General features: G+C 54.4%; 1 protein-coding gene across 1 annotated transcript in view; it reads left to right on the top strand.

Moving 5' to 3' along the window:
* ctnna1 (catenin (cadherin-associated protein), alpha 1) overlaps positions 1-20,567 on the top strand; it is a 112,362-nt gene that overhangs the window by 71,577 nt on the left and 20,218 nt on the right. Inside the window, exons 10-15 of the mRNA XM_064326427.1 lie at positions 7,032-7,124; positions 7,401-7,557; positions 8,459-8,659; positions 10,175-10,326; positions 16,086-16,196; positions 19,127-19,308. Coding sequence (XP_064182497.1) covers positions 7,032-7,124; positions 7,401-7,557; positions 8,459-8,659; positions 10,175-10,326; positions 16,086-16,196; positions 19,127-19,308 — 896 coding nt within the window. The remainder of the gene's footprint in view (positions 1-7,031; positions 7,125-7,400; positions 7,558-8,458; positions 8,660-10,174; positions 10,327-16,085; positions 16,197-19,126; positions 19,309-20,567) is intronic.

Genomic DNA, 20,567 nt, shown 5'->3' on the forward strand with positions numbered 1-20,567 from the left:
TCCTCGTTAGCGGCCTTACCGCGTGACCTCTGACCTCTGACCTCTGACCTCCCGCCATTAAACAGACGGCCTCTCCCCGGGGTTAAATCCCGCCCCTCCCAGAGCGCCCCGCGCGCAGGGAGCATTCACGCTGACGGGATCGCGGGAGCGGCTTTTCGGTCGTCTGGGCCCCCTCCCCTTCCCCCCGCCGGTCAGACCCCGGCGGTCACCGGGGGATACGAGCCGACAGGATGCGGGCTCCGCGGGGCTGACATCACGCGCTCGTCAGTCCCGCCCACTCGGCGGCGTCCTTTCAGTCTCCTAATTAGGCCTAATTATGAGTCAGCGGCGCGCCGGGCCCACGAGACCATGTGGCGTGCGCGACGGAGGCAGCGGAAGTGTTAGCGGCCTCTTTAACGAGCGCGGGGCTCTCCAGACCGGGCCACGCACGCTTTTCACCGCTACCGCGCCGCGAGGGCCTAGCGCAGCGCACGCGGGACGCTTTCACACACACGCCTCGCACGCACATGTACACACACTCACAGGCACGCTCACTTTCACACGCACGCCCACATTCACACTCACTCGTTCACTCGCTGTCACGCATCTGCGTACCCACATGGTCACATTCACTTGTTCACACACACACACACACACACACGCACACACATGCACACACACACTCTCTCACTAACCTCTGCTCTCCCTAAGCTTGCTTACACGGGAAGGCAGCTGAAGTGCTGTCGAGCCCGGATTGGGGATTGAGTGAATAATTCTGATCTCCCTCCGAGGCTGACCCTCTCCCCAGATGGGTGCAGGTAGCCTGGGGAGCGGGGCTGTGTGTGATCGCTGCCCTGCTCGACCGCGGGGCTGTGTGTGATCGCTGCCCTGCTCGACCGCGGGGCTGTGTGTGGTCACTGCCCTGCTGGACCGCGGGGCTCTGTGTGATCGCTGCCCTGCTCGACCGCGGGGCTCTGTGTGGTCACTGCCCTGCTCGACCGCGGGGCTCTGTGTGGTCACTGCCCTGCTGGACCGCAGGGCTCTGTGTGATCGCTGCCCTGCTCGACCGCGGGGCGCTGTGTGATCGCTGCCCTGCTCGACCGCGGGGCGCTGTGTGATCGCTGCCCTGCTGGACCGCGGGCTCTGTGTGATCGCTGCCCTGCTGGACCGCGGGCTCTGTGTGATCGCTGCCCTGCTGGACCGCAGGGCTCTGTGTGATCGCTGCCCTGCTCGACCGCGGGGCGCTGTGTGATCGCTGCCCTGCTGGACCGCGGGCTCTGTGTGATCGCTGCCCTGCTGGACCGCAGGCTCTGTGTGATCGCTGCCCTGCTGGACCGCGGGCTCTGTGTGATCGCTGCCCTGCTGGACCGCGGGCTCTGTGTGGTCACTGCCCTGCTGGACCGCAGGGCTCTGTGTGATCGCTGCCCTGCTCGACCGCGGGGCGCTGTGTGATCGCTGCCCTGCTGGACCGCGGGCTCTGTGTGATCGCTGCCCTGCTGGACCGCAGGGCTCTGTGTGATCACTGCCCTGCTGGACCGCGGGGCTCTGTGTGATCACTGCCCTGCTCGACCGCGGGGCTCTGTGTGGTCACTGCCCTGCTCGACCGCGGGGCTCTGTGTGGTCACTGCCCTGCTGGACCGCGGGGCTCTGTGTGGTCACTGCTCTGCTGGACCGCGGGCTCTGTGTGATCGCTGCCCTGCTGGACCGCAGGGCTCTGTGTGGTCACTGCCCTGCTCGACCGCGGGGCTCTGTGTGGTCACTGCCCTGCTCGACCGCGGGGCTCTGTGTGGTCACTGCCCTGCTGGACCGCGGGCTGTACTCCCAGCAGTGCTCCTTAGCGTGCCTCACAGACATTCACAGCCGTAAGCGCTGCAGGTACTCCTCACAGCCCGACACCTGGGCCGGGTGAGAAGATAAGTGTGTCGCAGCCGTACCCTCTGCGCGCCTGTACGCTCACGTGCACTAGCGCCTGTACGCACACGTGCACTAGCGCCTGTGCGCTTGTGTGTTTTCGAGCCCGTGTGTGCACGTGAGTGTAAGGTTCTACAGTACTCCCATTCTAGGTGCATTTGCTTCTGAAAGTTGATGTGTGCTAACTGGAAAAATAATTTGGAGCGCATCTACTAAATTTGGATGCATTAGTTTGGCTCCTGAGTTTTTCAGCTTAGGAGCACATGTGCTCCTTGGAAAGAAGGCTGGCGTGTCCGTTCACCAGGGCGTTTAATGTAGCGACGTTCCCCGACGACCGCAGCGGTAAAGCGCTTTCCCGCGGGAGGTGTGTAGGGGTCTGAGGCGGAGAGGAGGCGGAGGTGGCCTCCTTGGATCCGATTGCGCTGGTTAGCGGCCCGTTCACCAGGGCCGTTTAACGTGACGACGTCAACCCGCGCCGGAGCGCTCCCGGGAGGTAAGCGCGGGAATATCGTTGTTACGACACGCGCCTCAGTTACGCGGGAAGAACGGCCGCTGGGAAGAACGCACGGGAAATGGAGGTATCGCTTAAAAGCAATCTGTTTATAAAGAGGGGCCGGGACTCTGGCTTCCCTTTGCCCCGGCGGGGCTCTCCAGCCTCTATCGCCATTACCGGCGAGGCACTGTAGCAAGCGCGGGTTATTCAAACAAATCTGTTAAAGCCGGATTCTGATTGGATTACAGCTGAGCTTATGCCATCTCCTCATGAATCATCGTAGCTAGGCTGCTCGGCCAACTTAACCACGTAACCACTAAACGAAGTCTCGTATTAATAGGCCAAACATACAAGCCCCATAAACGAGGGTCGGCCTTCTGCTGAGGCTCCTCTCGGTTGTCAAGGCCGGATTATAATTCTGTTACAGCCCTCGCTTACCTAGCAGGCTGTGTATGGAAGCAGATGGGACGAGTGTGCTGGTAGGGGCTAGCTAGCTCACGTGTGTTTCGTGGGCCAACTTCCTTCATAAATTCCAGAGCTGTTGTGGTACTGTGTGTTGACTTTTACCGCGAAATAACACTGAACAAAGTAATAAATAAATAAATAAATAATAATAATGAAACATTTTTGCTGGCTGATCCAGCTAGCGCTGGATGCATGGGAAATAGTAATAAGCGCTGTTAGGTGGCGTCTCCCTGGGTGTTTTGTGCATAATTATGTAATTACTGCATATGAACGAGCAGCGAGCAAATGGAAGCAAATGCAATAGGTGGCAAACTTGCCATCAATTTATGGCTCATCAAGGCAGATGAAAGCTTTTTGCGAGTGAACTTCCCGCTTTGTTCGCAAATCTGGGGATTTGTCGCTGAAACATTTGTGATAATTTGATCCGCAGACTGACTAATGGCTGCAGTGACAGACAGCAACAGCAGCTGCTGCTGTGGCACCTAAAAGACGCAGTGCTTTCAGCAGTCCGGATGTTCACCTTGGCTATGCGCTGGCCTCGGATTGAAACCTGCACACCCCCGAGGCTAGAATGTTCCGAAAGGAGTAAATTAGAAAACTGGGCGTGCGTATCAGTGCATGCGTATGTGCACATGCCTGTGCTGTGTGCCTGTGCTGTGTCTCTGCGTTCACTTGTGTGGGTTTTTGTGCAAAACTGCTGTGTGTGCGCGGATGTCCATTTGTGTGTACGTTTATGCATATGTGTATACAGGTGTGAGTACTGTGTGCAGTTTTTTGGTGTGTGGTTGCGTATGCGCGTGTGTATGTGTGTGTTTGCGTGTGTATGTGTCTGTGTGTGTGTGTGTCTTTGTGTGTGCGCGTGTGTGTGTTGTATCTTGTGGTGTACACTGAAGCCTCTGAGAGATTTGGTCTGATAGCACATCCCTCAGTCTGGTGACTCCTCACAGTGCATTCCTTCAGTTATGATTTGGACTTCCTCCAGCTGAGGCTAAATATTGCCTCAGAGTCGAACGTTAAAAATAGGATCCCTGAACTGAAGAAAGTCTTCTGAGACTATTAAATGTAAAACAAGGAAATTAAACTCTGTGGGTGTTAAATATTTTGATTTACCTGCTGCACATAGCACATTGCACATTGAATAAAATTAGTTATTATATATGGAGGGGCGGGCGGGGGGGTATGTATGCTTCTCAGCGGTCTTGTTTGGTTCACACTCTTTTTGTGTGTACAGTCAGTTCTTGCTCCAGCCACACACACAGTAGAGCAGAGCCATGTTTCTGGAAGGCCCCTCCAGACCTTGACTATTTCCTATATCTTCAGATATATATATATGTAATATTTGCTTTTGGAACTGGCATGGGTTAGTTTTTTTTTTCAGATCAGAGAGAGAGATGAAAGAAACAGGGAAGATGTACAGGAAGCACACACTGGCCGTACGCTGTCCTCACAGCACACAGCGCAGCAGATCCTGCAGGAGCAGCGGCGCTGATCTCTCAGTGCTGCTCGGTTATCGACGCCGCGGCTGTGGGGAGAGCCCCTTTCCCTCCCTGCAAACTGCTGACCTCTCGCCGCACTCCCCGGGCCCCGCGGGCCCCGCTCGACCCCACGGCCGGCGCACGCTCGGATCGCTTATTTATTTAAACAAAAAAAAAAAAAAAAGCAAAAAAGTTGCACTTGATGCTAATGACTGCTAATTTTCACGGCGTCTGCATTTTTTTTGGGAGCCGCGCGGATCGATTCCGGCACGTTCTGCTCAGAAAGTTGGCGTAGACGCGCCGCGCCCCGACCAGCCAGGAGCTCGAGCCGAAGAGCGGGCGACGAGAACAGACCCGAGTCCGTCATGCCCCGGTGCACCATGGGAAAACGCCACGCACGCTCTGTCAAACCCCGTCACCCGGCCACAGGGGCCCCCCGTAACGGACAGCTGCCATTGGCCAGCTCCTGCGTTTTCCCCTCCAATCAGCAGCCAGGGTCAGGGCATGGATACGAGGCGTTCGGGCTCGGCCGAGCAGTGAGCGAAATGAGGCTCCTAAGCGCCATGAAATCCGCCAGAGAACCAGCGAAACGCCGGATCCCTGATTTAGAGCGGGTCCCCGGGAGGAGACGGGCCGCCCCGAGCCGCCCCGAGCCGCCGAGGCAGGCGGAGTCCGCTGAGCGCCGCGCTCCGGAGGGAACGCGGGGCGGAACTCGCCCGCGAACATCAGATTCATTTCTTTAAAGAACGTTCTTTACGGAAAATGTGCACGTTGAAGCAGAAAAGTCACGGTGGAGAAATGGCGTCCCTCGCGTGCGGAGTGTGCCCCAGCGGCGTTTAATACGCGACGCCCTATCGGCGTAATTTAAAAGCCATTTGCCGCGTCGTCTCAAGGTTATTTATTAAAGTGGAAAAACACTCTCGGCTGTCCTCTGTGCCGTTTTTTAATGCATTGATGATTTAGCCATCCGTTTTACTAGACTGACAAATTCCGTGTGCTTTTTTTTTTCTTTTTCTTTTTTTTCGAGGGCGCGTCTGTGTGGGCGTGAACGCGCGTGTTTGCGTGCTTGCGTACACGCTAGCGCGTGCGGGCGTTCCGGTCTGCGTGCGCCGCCTGTGCGTCCGCCCTTACGCGATTGGATGAACGAGGCGTGACCCGCGCTCCCGATTTCAAAAGGACCGGCTTTGAGCCGCGCCTCTCGGCCGGGAACGAGCGCGTCGATTCTTTCAGGAGCGATAAATAAACCGCCGATGCTCGGGTTCAAAATAAAGAAGTAATTATACAGAAAATGAGCAGAACTGTGAAGCCGTTACCGAGCGGTCCATTAAAACGGGCTCTGTGATTTACTTTCATAAAGCCGCGCTTTGCTTCAATTATAAGTCACATCTCCGGAACAAAGATACAGAACAGATTGATTTTTTTTCTTAAATGGCCGCTGATATCAATCCCCATTCCCGTTTCCACAGATGTTTGAATGGATTTTTTTTTTTTTTTCCCCGAGTCGGACCCCGGGAGTATTATGGTCTGGCCGCGGTCTCCCCCGGGAACGGGCCGGAGTGTGGAGTTTAATCAGCGGGGAGAAATCGGTTTCCCTTCGCGGCAAGGCGTCCGTCCGTCATCGCGCGGTCTCGCCGCCGGCGCGTCAGTACGCATTGCGCAGTTCCCCACCGTGCGTAGCTCGTACCGCGCCGATGGACGTTTACGTCTCGTCCACGCTCTCTCGGAAGACGCTCGGTCCGTGTTGATGGGCGGGGCCCACCGGAGAGCCGGTCCGCTGAAGCGCGTGCCTCCAGGGCGTCGTTTAACGGCGACGCTCCAGGTCCGCTCGGCCCTGAGCGCGTCAGTTCCCCGTGAGGTACACGCCCCGGTGTAGCCGGTGTGTCTGCCTGTCCACTTACACGCCTGCTTAACCTGGTTCCCTGCGCCTGAACACCGGCTCATACCCAAATATATTCCTTTATGTAGAAAATATTATTATACATTCTTATTCATTAACTTAGTGTTCATATGAGAATTTATGATGATGGGAATACATTTTGGTGAAATACAATAGCTGAAATAGATATTATACTAAAATTTTAAGTGTAGTCTGTATGTTTTTCCCCTCTCACAGTGATTCATTCTGGAGTGTGCTTGAAAAAATTCAAACCTGCTGTTGGAATATAGCCATTTTTTGTAGTTTGTCAGTTTTAGTTTTTTTTTTTCTGTGTGTTTTTTGCCCTCATCTTTTCTCACTTGCTAGACTTTTGTTTGAGAGGAGTCCCAAAATGCTGTGTGTGTTTCTCTTCATGTGGTATTATTGACTGACTGCGCCGTGTGTGTACAAGAGAGATTGGGTGTGTGTGGGTGTGTGCACAAGAGAGATTGCCTGTGTGTGTGTGTGTGTGCATACATGTGTGGGTGTGGGGGTTATGTTATTGACTCACTGTGCTGGGATGCTGTGTATTTGTGTGTGTGTGTGTGTGTGTGCGTGCATGTGTGGGTGTGGGGGTTATGTTATTGACTCACTGTGCTGGGATGCTGTGCATTTGTGTGTGCGTGTGTGTGTGTGCATGTGTGTGGGTGTCAGGGTTGTTATTGACTGACTGCTGGGATACTGTGAGGTTACAGTAATTGACCGACTGCCAGGATGCAGTGTTTGGGTGTACGTGCGGTATGTATGTTCTGCTATGTACAGGCTGTGCCAGACCGTGTTTGTGTTCCTGCAGGTGGCTAACCTAGCCTGCTCCATCTCCAACAACGACGAGGGCGTGAAGCTGGTGCGCATGGCCGCCTCCCAGCTGGAAACGCTCTGCCCCCAGGTAGGCCGCGCGCCGCGCTCTCCAACCCGCCCCACCCCCCCGCCCGCGCTCCCCCCCCCCACCACCCCCCCGCCCCGCCCCCGTCCTTTTAATCTCGCCTAAACGCTCCCATCCATCCCCGCTTTGACCCGCGCAAAACCTCTTTTTCCTCCCTAACAAAAACCCCCGCGCCCAATTCACCCGGGACGTGCCGCCGCAGCGATGAATCACGATGCATTGTGGGAAGGCGGCCCGACGGCAGCTCGTTAACGGGCGCTCCTTAACGTGCGATTGCAGGTGATTAACGCGGCCCTGGCCCTGGCCGCCAAGCCCAACAGCAAGGTGGCCCTGGACAACATGGACCTGTTCAAGGAGAGTTGGGAGAAGCAGGTGCGCGTGCTCACCGACGCCGTGGACGACATCACCTCCATCGACGACTTCCTGTGCGTCTCAGGTACGAGCCGGCTGCCGTCGCCGCGGGTCCTCAGGCCACGGGAGACAAGGGCATCACGAAGGGGGCCCCTGCTGGGGATTTGGGCCGCCTGTGGTCCCAAAAAAATGCCTGAGGAATATTCGTTCCTTAGAAATGTGACCTTTCCAATATATCTAAAAATATAATGTTAAAAATTTTGACATTTTGCAGGTAGATTTAGCCAAAGTGGCTTAAAGTGCCCTTCACTTCATACACCGCTAGCAATAGAAACCTAATCGTGTAGCTACCACCATCAAGGTGTGCATGTCAAGTCCTACAGAACATTCAGCTGTTCAGAAGCACCAGTGGCATCCGCCAGTGAGGTCATACGCTGTTTGAGTGCCCTCTGGCAGACAAAAGGAGTCCTGCATCAGCACCACTACCGTGGCCATCGGCAACCTGTCAGCACCTCCCCATCCTACACACGTGCCACTGTTCCCGCTCTAGACACACACACACACACACTCACATGCATACACACACGTGCATGCGCTCACACACAGGCGCACATACATACACACACACACACACGCGCGCACACACACGCCCGCAAACGGCACATATCTGCTTGGTCAGGTTTGGCCTTAAATGGTTCTCATTAAGAGGAGTGACTCTCTGGGCCCAAGGACAGAGCACTCTTGAGGAGAGTCCTCTAAAGCTACCCATTAGATTCCTGTGAGCATGCCAGACACAGGCACACATGCGCGCACACACACACGCACACAAACACACACGTGCACAAACACGTGCACACACACACACACACACAAACACGCGCGCATGCTCACACACGCGCACATAACCGCGTCGTCCTCCGAGCTGGAATGAGCGTGTTTTATCGGGTATTAAAATGGCGGCGTGCTTTCGTTTGGCCCTCCCGCAGAGAACCACATCCTGGAGGACGTGAACAAGTGCGTGATCGCGCTGCAGGAGAAGGACGTGGACGGGCTGGACCGCACCGCCGGCGCCATCCGCGGACGCGCCGCCCGCGTGGTCCACGTGGTCACGTCCGAGATGGACAACTACGAGCCCGGGGTCTACACCGAGAAGGTTCTGGAAGCCACCAAGCTCCTGACCGATACAGGTGAGCAGGGGAGCGCTGGCACGCCTCATCTCTCTGTCCCTTTCTCTCTCTCTCTCTCTCTCTCTCTCTCTTTTGCATTCGAATTATTATTTTCGGCGTCTGAATTAAGTGCACTCGTGTCATAATTATGGGTGTGCATGGAGCACCGTAGCCATGGTGAATCTGAGTGCCTGGCCTGCCTGCCATTGTGCGGCTGGTGATTACAGACCACAGGGGACCTGCGTATCTCTTTCATACATGTGTGCGTGCACAGAACGCACGCGCACACACACGCATGCACACACACACATGCACGCGCACACAAACGCATGCACACACAAATGCACGGACGCACACAGAAAAGCATGTGTGCTCACGCGTGCGCACACAATCTCTCTAATTTCTCTCTCTCTCACACACACACACACACACACACACACTTGTGCTCCAAACCCGCGCACTGAGAATACTGTGCTTTAATCAGCAGAATGTCCTACAGTAACCCCTGATTCCCTCACACAGTTGGTCAGCTCCTGAGAGAGCTCTTGGCTGTGACTTTGTGGCTAGCTACTTTTAAAGCTCCTCCCCCCTCAATCAGCTGACAGGTCAGATACCCTTACCACCACCCCGCAGGCACCCCGCCCCTCGCCCCCCCCCCACGTGTTCTGTCTGGAGCGCTGCGAATCGATCTAATTACGCTCTGGATAGGACACAGGTACGCGGTGTGTAAACGGTTGTGTGCTGGGGGCGAGCTACGTTACTTCCTGGTTCTCAGAGCTCCGGGGGAGCGATTTCCACGCGCTGCTGTGACCCGGCAGCCGGCCCTCCCATTGGCTGCGGGGTTCGTGTCCCGCGTTGCACTCTGCAGAAACTAATGCCCCTTAAATCCTGTCCAACAGGGCCCGGGAAAACCAATCCCGCAGTCAGAGCGGGAATAAATGGATTAAATAAACGTCCCGGCCATTTATTTCACGTTTAATCATCAGTACACTGCCTCATTAATGATTTAAAGATCGGCTCCTCTGCTCACTTAGTCCTAGAGAATCCTCCTAAAAACATCGGGCCTTCCTCCTGCTTAGCTCTGTCCTCCAGAAGCACTCTGCCTGTGTTCCTGTGTCTGAGTGGTTATTAATCAAGCCGGAATGCGCCCTGTTTATTCTGAGCAGATGCGCAAAGCAGCTTCGAGAAAAGTACATCAGGTGGAGGAGGGTGAAGGTCCCGGAGAGAGGGGACCGTGCGATATTAAATTTGCTAAACCGCAAAAGAATGCATGCACAGTCATTCGAGCAGTGATGTCACAATGGAGGGGAGGGAATCTGTGTGTAGTTGTGATGTCACAATAAGTGAAGTATGTCAGTTACACCTCAATGAGAAAGGAATCTCCTGGTCGTAGTGATTTCACAGTCAAGAGAACCCCTCAGGAACAGTGATGTCACAGTCAAAGAACCCAACAGCAGCAGTGATGTCACAACGGAGTGTCACAGTGAGGGACGCGGTCTGATGCATTCGCTCTGTGTTTGACTGCCCTCCCCCCAGTGATGCCCCGGTTCACCATACAAGTGGAGGCGGCCGTGGAGGCCCTGAGCGCCAACCCCACCCAGCCCGTGGACGAGAACGAGTTCATCGACGCCTCGCGGCTGGTGTACGACGGGGTGCGAGACATACGCAAGGCCGTGCTGATGATCCGGGTGAGTCCCGCCCCCCTCGCCGTGACAGCGTCGCCTCGCCAAGCGTGCCGCTAACAAGGCGAGCGCCGCACACGCGTGATAAAAAATGGATAAGCGTTAATGATCTCTGTGTTAAGTGACCTGGTAATGTCACCGCCTCTTCCGCACCGATATGAATTTTCCTCTCAGCAGCCGAGCAGCGCTGTCAGTCTGCAGGTTATTAGAGAGCACAGGGAACCCTGGGGGAGTGTTGTCTGAGGTGTGTGATCACAAATGCGTAATTGGAATGTTCTTAACCGAGCGTTCCAGTGGTGATGTAACCCGCCCCACCGGCACTTGAAAGCAGTGCAGTTCTAGAACTCTGCCTTTGAATCCTCCTCTGACCATGTTTTCGCTTTAGATCAAAACTGATCTCACTTTTAAGCGCGGCAACTCGCAAGTGAGGTTATTAATGCACTGTTTCACGGATAAATTAATACCCTTGTTTCTCTCTGCAAAATTAAGCAGGAAAAGAATCCGGTGTTAAATTAAAGATACTCTCTAAAATTCCTTTGAATACTCAGAAGATACACAGAAATTCAGTCACTACTTGCAGTTCAAGTACGGGTATTATCGTTATTTAAGTTTTGATGTCCTTAAGTGTTCCGTTGTGTTTTGAGTATAAAACTGCTCACTTCACGCAGCGTAAGTGGGTAGAAATGCCCCCGCGGTTTCAGACCAGCGACCGGTCCGATTGACCGGGTCGTTCTCCCCCGCCTTTACCGAGCGACTCGGCCACAGGTTAGCGTTCTCGGGGGCGGGCCGGGCGGCTGCTTTATCGGGCCATTACCGGGAGAAGGCTTTCCGGCGGGGAGCGGCCGGGCGCTTGCTCTGCGGTTACCGCCGGCACACCCTGGCACTGATCAGTGATCAGTGCCGCACACGCCTCTGTTTGCTTTGTAATGCGGGGGCCGGACGTTCCGGTGATTTCTCAGGCTTTCATTTCCCCGTCCTGCCTCTGCCATAGAGTCCCTCCCCCCCCCCACCCCCTCCTCCCTCTGTCCTTCCCTCCCATCCCCCCTCCCTCTGTCCTGCCCTCTCATATCTCTCTGTCTCTTTCTCGTTCCCTCCATATCTCTGCATCTCATTCTCTCCATATATCTCTATTTCTCTCTAAACGCCATATCCAGGTCAAATATGTATTTGAGTTCATTTCCCTCCCCCCCCCCCCCAAACATGAACCATGTATCCAGGCTGGCACCGCCTGTTGAAATATGACAGATACCTCGCCCCTCAATCACAACCTTGACTATTGTCAGGACTGTGCTGAGCGATGAGACCTCACTGGTGTGTGTGAGGAATGCTCATTGGTAATTGTGTTTTTTTTTTAATTAACTGCAAATGAGTTTTCAGCCGTTGCGTTTGACTGATGGCAGGCGGTTGAGGTGGGGCTGTTTTTATCCGGGGAGAGGAGGAGTGTGACACGGCAGATAGTCCCCTGGATTCCGCTCGGCGTGACTGAGCGAAACGCGTTAATGCCTCGCTCCCCCGCTCCCCAGCAGCATCAGTTTAGGAGGCCGGACGGGTAGACCGAGGGGCCCTGGGTGAGCTCTGAGCCCGTCCCATCCTGGAGCAGGAGCAGACACGCTAAATCCCACGAAATACGCTTCGCGTTTATCAGTGTCTGTCGCGCGGAGCGTGTGTGCGTGTGCGTGCGTGCGTGTGTGTGCGTGTGTGTGAGAGCCGCCTGCCTGCTCCTATTTGGGCTGGAAATGAGAAGTTGCCGTTAAATGCTCTGCATTCCCCCCGCCCCCCCTCCCTGAAGGACAGATTATGTAAACTGTAAATCCCCCTCTGAAATCTACTCGTGTGCATCCCCTGTGCCTCCTTGATCCAGCAAACCCCCCCCCTCTCCCACACCTAACACATGAGAATAAGAGGACAGGATGAGGCTGAGTCAGTGTGACACACACACACAGGGACACATACATGCGCGCGCACACACACACACACAGGGACACACACACACACACAGCCACAGCCCGGACCAGCGGATAAATAAAGAAAGAAAGAACGGATGCGGGGAGAGAGAGAGTCTGCGGGATCCTGGATGCGAGGGGACGTGTGCGAGGGGGCGGGGTTTGCTGAGACGGACAGCGTCTTTAACCCCGGTTAGCGCTCCGCGCTCCCGGCTCTCACCGAGCGCCTCCCCGAGCCTGACAGCCTGGCGGCCCCCGTGCCCGTCGGACAGACGAGGGGAGGGAGAGGGGGGCCGGGGGGTGGTGGGGGGTGGGGGGGGGGAGTTTCACCTGTGTTTACGGCGCTCTTCAAGGTGCCTTTGTCATACAGGGGGGGCCCCTGGCGGGGGCTGTCTGCAGGCCTGCTCTGGGCAGAGGGGGTGGGGAGGTGTGCACCAATCTCCACATCGCGCTCTCCTTTTTTTGGGGAGGGCCACACCCACCTGCGTCAAGGTCGTTGGACCGCCATACGACAGACGCACCCCTGGCATCCCCCCCCCTCCCCCCTCCAACATGGCGTTTCCACTGCGTTCTTTTTGGCTGGTGATGCCGGGCGCCTGTGTTTTCTGACGCTGCGGGCTTCTCTCGCAGGTCTTTGGCGTTGTTTCTCGTGACGTCGCCGGTCTGTTCTGCAGTCAGGCTGCGTGAAGCTCGCAGAGCTATCCGACCCCGTAGCGCAACAGGTCAGGCGGTCTGTCTGCGCACCTGCTTCCTCATTTCCCAACATCCATTCAGGTTGTGAACTCGGTGTTAATCCCACCTATTCCCCAGCTTTAGGATTTTTTATCTGTTGGATTAATATCCCCTCCCTTTTTTTTTTTTTTCCCTCCTGTGGAGTCAATTGGATTAAGTTTCCTGTATTCTGATTGGCTAGTCACCAGTCTCCAGTCAAACCTGGATCACGGTTTCAAGAAAAAGCTTTGCTGGGCAACACTTTTTTTTCCTCAGCAGATCAGTGAAGTGACACTGCTTTACTTGGAGTTTAATAACCTGTTAAAGAGTAGAACTCTCTGTGTGTTTTTAACTCATTTTTAACCGGTATTACTAGTTCCTAAAGAATAAACCATGGCGGTTCTAGTCCTGAAGGGTCTTCTACAGAAGGCTTCAGAGCACTGCGCAGTTATCAATTTATCATAAACGTTTCAGCGCGAGTGCATGTAGCCCTCCTCTGCCTTCTAAATAATCACTCGGCAATCATTTAATTGTTACGTAAGGCTCTCAAAGTCCTCGTTTCTGCCAAAGAATGCAATTAGCGAATGAGTAAAGAGCAAATTTAGGCGCCAGCCTTCCATGTGGATGGGGCCACGTTGATACTAAGATGAAATTTGTTTCGAGCACTTCTGTGAACCCTCAGTCCCACTTCACTCAAGGGCATAATCTATTTTGCCGCTCATCGCGCTGATTATATGTAAATTTAAATCCGCTCCCGTTTCTATTATATTTTTTTCTCCGTACGCGCGCTTTTATGTATTTGGTATCTTTAATAGTCCCGTCTTTCCCATGAATGGGGAAAGGCCTGTCGGTGTGCGGTTCTCGTTAGTGAAAGAGTGCGGTTTCGCTCCGGAAGCTGTCCCCGGACTGGGACCTGTGGAGCGCGCGGTTCCCCTTAGCAGGAGGCGGCTAACAGAAGAGCCGTATTGTTCCCGTTATTATCGCCGACGAAGTGCACCTGGCTAAATGAAGCGCGCCGCGACCTCGGCGTGTTCATTAAGGCTGTGACCCAGCTAAACGGGCAGCGCTCTCTCACTAGGCTGAATTCCCACCCAAGATCTTGCAACAGTTGTTTTTCGGGCATAATGTTGTCAGTGCTGGTTGGTTAGGTAGTGTGAAACTCGAGTGAGTGAATTTGCCCAACAGAACACGAGCAGTATGTGTATTCTGTGTGCGCTCTATTGTAAATTCTTATATTCTTATCTACTTCCTGCCTCTGTTTAATGAACTTCCTGTGCCATGTTCATCTGCTTCCTGCATCTCATTAATAAACTTCCTGTTGTCCTTGTGTATCTGCTGGCGTCCTGGCGTTTATCTCATTAGACTCTTTCCTGGTAACTCTGCCTCATGATGACTCCTGTGCCTTGTTCACCTACTTCCTGCTCCTCTTTAATGAACTTCCTGTGCCTCGTTCATCTACTTCCTGCTCCTCATGAACGAACTTCCTGTGCCTCATTTATCTACTTCCTGCACCTCATTAATGAATTTCCTGTGCCTCTTTTATGCGCTTCGTGTGGCTAATTTATGTGCTGCCAGTGCTTACATGCGCTTTCTGTGCCTCGCAGATTAATTTCCTGCAATTTGTTCATGCACTTCCTGCATCTGACTAATGCAGTTCCTGAACCTCATCAGCGCGCATTCCGCTCCTTGTTAACACTCCTCCTGAATGCCATTAACCTCCTGCACCTGTATTGTATGGCAGTCCGCGGTGCTTTATTACAGAGTCTGTTTGGGTTTCAGAAGCTCTTATTGGCTCTTGCGTCGCTGTTCTCTAATTCTTGCTGCGAGCTTCGTCCGTACGGCGCTACAAGAAGCGCAGTTGTCCCGCAGCTAAATCGCGAAGGTCCCCCTGCCAGTGGAGCTAATGGCTGTGTCTGCGGAGCTCCGGGGGGGTGGGGGGGTATGACGTCACCGGGCAGCCGCGCGCGGGCCTGCGGCGTCCGGCGGCGCTGCGCTGCAGCGCGAGGGCGCCGTGTTTAGCATGCGCTGCAGGCTCTGGAAAAGGCCACGCCGCTGCCAGCGCAGGAAAGGGCAGCCGCAGAGGCGAGCCGGAGCCAACGCCGCGCCCTCCCCGTCCTCCCCCCCTCCCTCCGCCCCCCTCCTGCCCCTCTCCCTCCCTCCTGCTCTCCTCTTCCCCTCTCCGTCCCCTCGCCTTTCTCCTTCTCTCTCTTCTGTCACTGTCTCTCTCCCCCTCCTGTCTCTCTGTTTACCCTGCTCTTCTGTGTCCTCCCACTCTCTCTCTCTCACTCCCTCTCCCTCTCTATCCTGTCTCGCTCTCTGTCCTCTGTCTCTCACACTCTCTCTCTTGCTATTTCCCTTTCTCTCTCTCTCCCTATGTCTCTCTCTTTCTCTGTCCTGTATCTCTCTCTCTCTCTCTCTCTCCATCTCTATCTCTGTCTCTCTCTCTCTCTCAGTTAGCACAGGGTTCCAGGTCTTTATGTCCCGTACCAGGCGAGTGTCTGTGTCTCCCCCCTATCTCAGCACATTACCTTTGATTTACAAATTCATTTGCAGCTTTACAGTGTGGCGTAGCGCGGCGGGCCAGGGGAGGCATTTATCTGAGCGCGCCCGGTTTGGCAGGAGGGTAGGGCCCGCCGTAGATCATAATCAAGCCGGCCCCGCATTCTGCGCCGGTCCTAACGCCCCTCTAAATCAAAACCGGGGCCCCCGTTTCCGTGACTCATTCTGCTGGCCCCGAGGAGCACGCCGCGGGTCCCGTGCCGGTCCTCCGTCCGGTTTCGTTACGCTGTTATCGGCACTTTGCTGGCGCACTTACCCGCCGAGGAGCGGCTATGAGAGTGGGAAATACCCGTGCTGCTGCGCCTACGGGAATGAGAAGGTGCCGCGTTCCCGCAGAGAGAGGCCCAGCGGGCGAGCGTTTACGCTGTAATTTCACGAAAGCGGCTCAACGCCGTTCCCGTCCTGACGTCTCGGTTAAGATGGCGACCGGGTTCCGAGCTCCGAGCCGGTTCCGGTGTTCTGGTTCTGGTTCTGGTTCCGGTTCCGGTTCCGGTGTTCCGGTTCTGGTTCCGGTTCTGGTTCTGACTGCTTTCTTTTTTTTTTGCCCTGCAGACCCCGGAGGAGCTGGACGACTCGGACTTCGAGACGGAGGACTTCGACGTGCGCAGCAGGACCAGCGTGCAGACCGAGGACGACCAGCTGATCGCCGGGCAGAGCGCTCGGGTGAGACGCCCGATAGGCCGCGAGTGCCCTGTGCCTAAGCCAATCAGGACGCAACACCCTCCTTCACCTCCACCTGTCAATAGCGGGAGACCTAGAATAGCAAGGCAGGCTTCATTTGGTTTGGTTACCGATGACAGTGACTCAGTGAGAACCAATCATAATATTTTACGAAGCAGAAATTCTTTTTAATTGGCTAATTTAGTTTTTAATAACTGAATATCCGCCTGCCATCATGAGTCAGTGAAAAATGTACTGAGTGGAAAAAGCTTTTAACTGTAATCAAATGAGGAAATGTTTCTTTTTTTAAAAGATTTTTTTTTTTTTGTTCCATTTCACTTGGATTGAAAAGTTAAGTGGTAGTGTTGGCATGGTTCTCACATGTCATGGATGGTAGCCTCTGGGTAATTAGTGTACCTTAGTGTAACAAATAGATGCATTAAAAGAGGCTGGGATGTAAGAATAATACAGTTTTAATAATAATAATAATAACAATAATGTCAAATGTGTAGTGAAGTTGGAGTGGAGTGCAGACTGAATGCATCAATAATTTTGAAGAGGGGAGGAGGGGGGGTTGGCGTGGTATGGAGACCCTTCAGCCTGTAGTTTTCGGAAGCGATCCGCGTGAGTGTAGCGGTTCACAGCTGCCTCTGAAAGAGGATTCCGGTGTGCAGGACGGCGTAAGCCTGTTTCAGGCGTTTGCCACGGAGGAGCGGGGTACAGTCGGGTAACCTGGCACCGCGCTGGCACGCTGCGGTGATGCGCTCGTTTAGACCGGCGGTATAATCAGGTGTGAACGTCTGCCTGCTTCGGTTAGCATGCGGTCGGTGATGTCAGCGTGCGGTCAGCGTGCGGTCAGTGTGCGGGTGGATGTGTAAATCAGCTGGTCAGCCAGTGCGCCCCAATTCGCCCCAAGGGCTTTCTGGGCCTTCCTACCCATACGGAGAGGCGCGTAATATCTGCGCGGGAGATCGCTGCTGGACTCGTCACGTGACCGAGCCCCCGTCGCTCCGCCAGAGGACCCGCCCGCCCAGGCCGCCGGGGGTAACTGCGGTAACAGGTGAAACGCCGGCGGGCGTTTGTGAGGCCGCGGCCCCTTCCCTTCCTCTCCCTCAGCTCCGCTCGGTTGCCTTGGCAATGCATCCAGACGCACGGACCAATGGGAGCAGGGGCTCAGCCGCATTAAACAGGCAGCGCAGTGTGATCGGGTATTTAAATCGATCCCCGCAGCCCAAGGCAACGCAAAAGTTTCTCGGGGGCCGACGAGCGAGGATCTCCTTCGCCGCGCCGTCGGCTCCCCCCTCTCCACCCCCCACCCCGCTCTCCACCCCCACCTCGCCGCCCCGGCCGCCCAACACCAGCACTCCTAAAGAGCTCCTTCGGGGATGGCGTCGGTCCTCATTCCGCACGGCGCTTCAGGATCCGGATCGCCCGTACCGCCATTCTGCCGCTCAGTGTGAGGACGTGGCCCCCCCTCTGGCCTTTAAAGCGCGCGCTACGGGTACGCGGGCCGCTCGGGACTCTTCTGAGGAGGCGTCCCCAATTATTTAGCACTTTTTAAAAAAGCGTAGTGAAGTAAAGTGAAGCCCGGGTTTTTGTGGCTCTCTCCGGCTCCATAAGCAATTAAACACGCCGAGCTGGACTCGCATTACAAAAATGTCACCTTTGCATTTTAATTAGCTTTCCTTTTTTTTCCTTTTTTTAATTCTCCGGCGGAATTTTTATTAAATGTTATGGAGATTAATTTTAAAGACGTCGAATGCGATATGAATGTCATAGAATGTCGGGCCGGGTCGAATTATGTGGGAGAGGGCGCTTGGATTTTTACGCGCGCAAAAAAGCACGATCCTTACAGGTTCTCCGGGTCTCCGTCTGTCTAAATGTCTCTTCCGGCGTGGACCGTCTTGGTTTACTTTCAAACGTTGAGCTGAGGAGGTGTGGGCCAGCCCATAATCGGTAATGTCTGAAAGTCCGCCGCACAAGAACCCCCGATCCTGATCGTTGTTGGCCGACGGCAGGTTGCGTAAGTGCGGGCGCATGTATATGCATTTCCAGAATGTTCTGGCGTCATTCCACATCGTGCCAGTCGCACTCCTGAGGTCTCTCTGTAAACGCCTGATGACTCAGTTGCCTGGGAGACCCCCAAAGGCCACCCTTGTTAGTGTGTTTTGGCAGAAAGCGATGTATTTAAATGAAGGATTTTTTTTTGTCTTTTTTTTTTACCCTGGCAGATACCTAACCTTAATAAATTAAGCCCACTAGCCACTCTCCGAAGCTAGTCAATAGAAAGTGCTTTTCCCTGATATTTGTCTTGAGGGGATCATTTTTATTTTTTTCTTAAGTGATGGATACATTTACACAGGATATTAAGCGCTGGAAAATTAATGGGGCTCGTATCGATCTTCAAATTACCCCGGGCAACGAGTGAAATGAATGCAGGTTTGCTCCGAGGTGCGGCTCTTCCCGGGCAGCGGCCAGCGGCGCGACAGCACTATCCTTCTCCGCTCGTCTCTCAGCCCGCGTGCCCCCTCTCCCATGCTAAACACGTTAGCACGGGGAAGGCTAATAAATAAAAATGCGTGCACTGACCCCCCCCACAAGTTAACATGGGGAGAGTCTAATGAATAAAAATACACGCACTGACCCCCCCCATGCTAACAAGCTAACATGGGGGGAGGTTAATGAATAAAAATGTGTACTTAGCCCACCCCCCCATGCTAACAAGCTAACATGGGGGAAGCTAATGAATAAAAATGCACACACTGACCCCCCCTCCATGCTAACAAGCTAACATGGGGGGAGGCTAATGAATAAAAATGCACGGACTGACCCCCAACCCCCCCAATGCTAACAAGCTAACATGGGGGGTGGCTAATGAATAAAAATGCACACACTGACCCCCCCCCCCTCTTCCCCCCCCCCTCCCTCCGCAGGCCATCATGGCTCAGCTTCCCCAGGAGCAGAAGGCTCAGATCGCCGCGCAGGTGGCCAGCTTCCAGGAGGAGAAGAGCAAGCTGGACGCCGAGGTGTCCAAGTGGGACGACAGCGGCAATGACATCATCGTGCTGGCCAAGCAGATGTGCATGATCATGATGGAGATGACCGACTTCACCAGGTGAGAGCGGCCCCGCCCCACTGTGACTGTGACGCAGCTTCACCTGCTCTCTCTCTCTCTCTCTCCCACTTTCTCTTGGTCTCTCTCTTTCTCGCTCTGTCTTTTTTTACACTCTCTCGCTCTCTCTCGCTCTCTTTTGCTCTCTTTCTCTCGCTCTATCAGTTGTCTCTGAAAGTCAGGGGTTGCAGTGAAAAATGCATATACAAGGCTTTTAAAATGTCAGCCCCCCCCCCTTACAGCATTTGCATAATTCTGCCTCCGACCTGCCGGTACCCTGTTTAGCTGGGCTCTGTATTTATAGATTCACGTAGGAACCGGAGGTTCTTTCCAATGGAGAGCAGCGTTCTGCTGCTCCTGCGCATACGTATGCGCATCCTCCCCGGCCTGCTTCAGATGCAGCGATTTCTGCCACCCTCCGGTCCCTGCACGGTGTGTGTGCGTGCGTGTGTTGTGCGTGTGCGAGGTGTGCATGTAGTGTTGTCGGTGGTGGTGTGTGGTAGGTGTGCTGTGTGATGTGTGTGTGTTGTGTGGGTGGAGGGATGTGTTGTGGGTGAGTGTATGTGTGGTGAGTGTGTGTGTGTGGTGTGGGGGATTGGGTTGGTGTGTTGTGTGTGTGTGTGTGTGTGTGTGTGTACGCGTGCATGTATGTGCGTGGGTGCCTTTGTTGTTTTTTTTTCCCCTCTTCCTTACATGCTGGTAGACATCACAGTAGCTATGGTAGCTAATGTCACCAGGGCGACAGGTGACCGGGCTGAGCGCAGCCGCCGCCCGGCCAATCCCACGGGCTCGGAGAGCCGTCTACGTTCCGCACTGGAGGATCAAGGGAAAGGGCTGCTTCATCCAGCGTCGCCGTGCTGCATGCTAATGCCATGCAGATGTATGCAAATAGACCTGACTCTCGCAGCCAGCACGGGAGAATATGGACATGTTTTGATTAAAATGCATATCAGCTCTCTGTGTGTAGACTGTGTGTGTGTGTGTCTGTGTGTGTGTGTAATTTATTATACTGCCATTATTATTATTATTATTATTATTGTTATTATATTGTTGCCATCTTTTGTTTTGTAGAATCTGCTGTGGCAGACGGTGTGGTTTGGGGTAAAATAGGCAGCTCTAGGTGTGGTAGGCTGGTTAAATTGCAGAGGCTGGTCTAGGTGTTGTAGGCAGGTTAAATTGCAGAGGCTGGTCTAGGTGTTGTAGGCAGGTTAAATTGCAGAGGCTGGTCTAGGTGTTGTAGGCAGGTTAAATTGCAGAGGCAG

Source organism: Anguilla rostrata, chromosome 3 (genome assembly GCF_018555375.3).
Source record: "Anguilla rostrata isolate EN2019 chromosome 3, ASM1855537v3, whole genome shotgun sequence".
Lineage (NCBI taxonomy): Eukaryota > Metazoa > Chordata > Actinopteri > Anguilliformes > Anguillidae > Anguilla > Anguilla rostrata.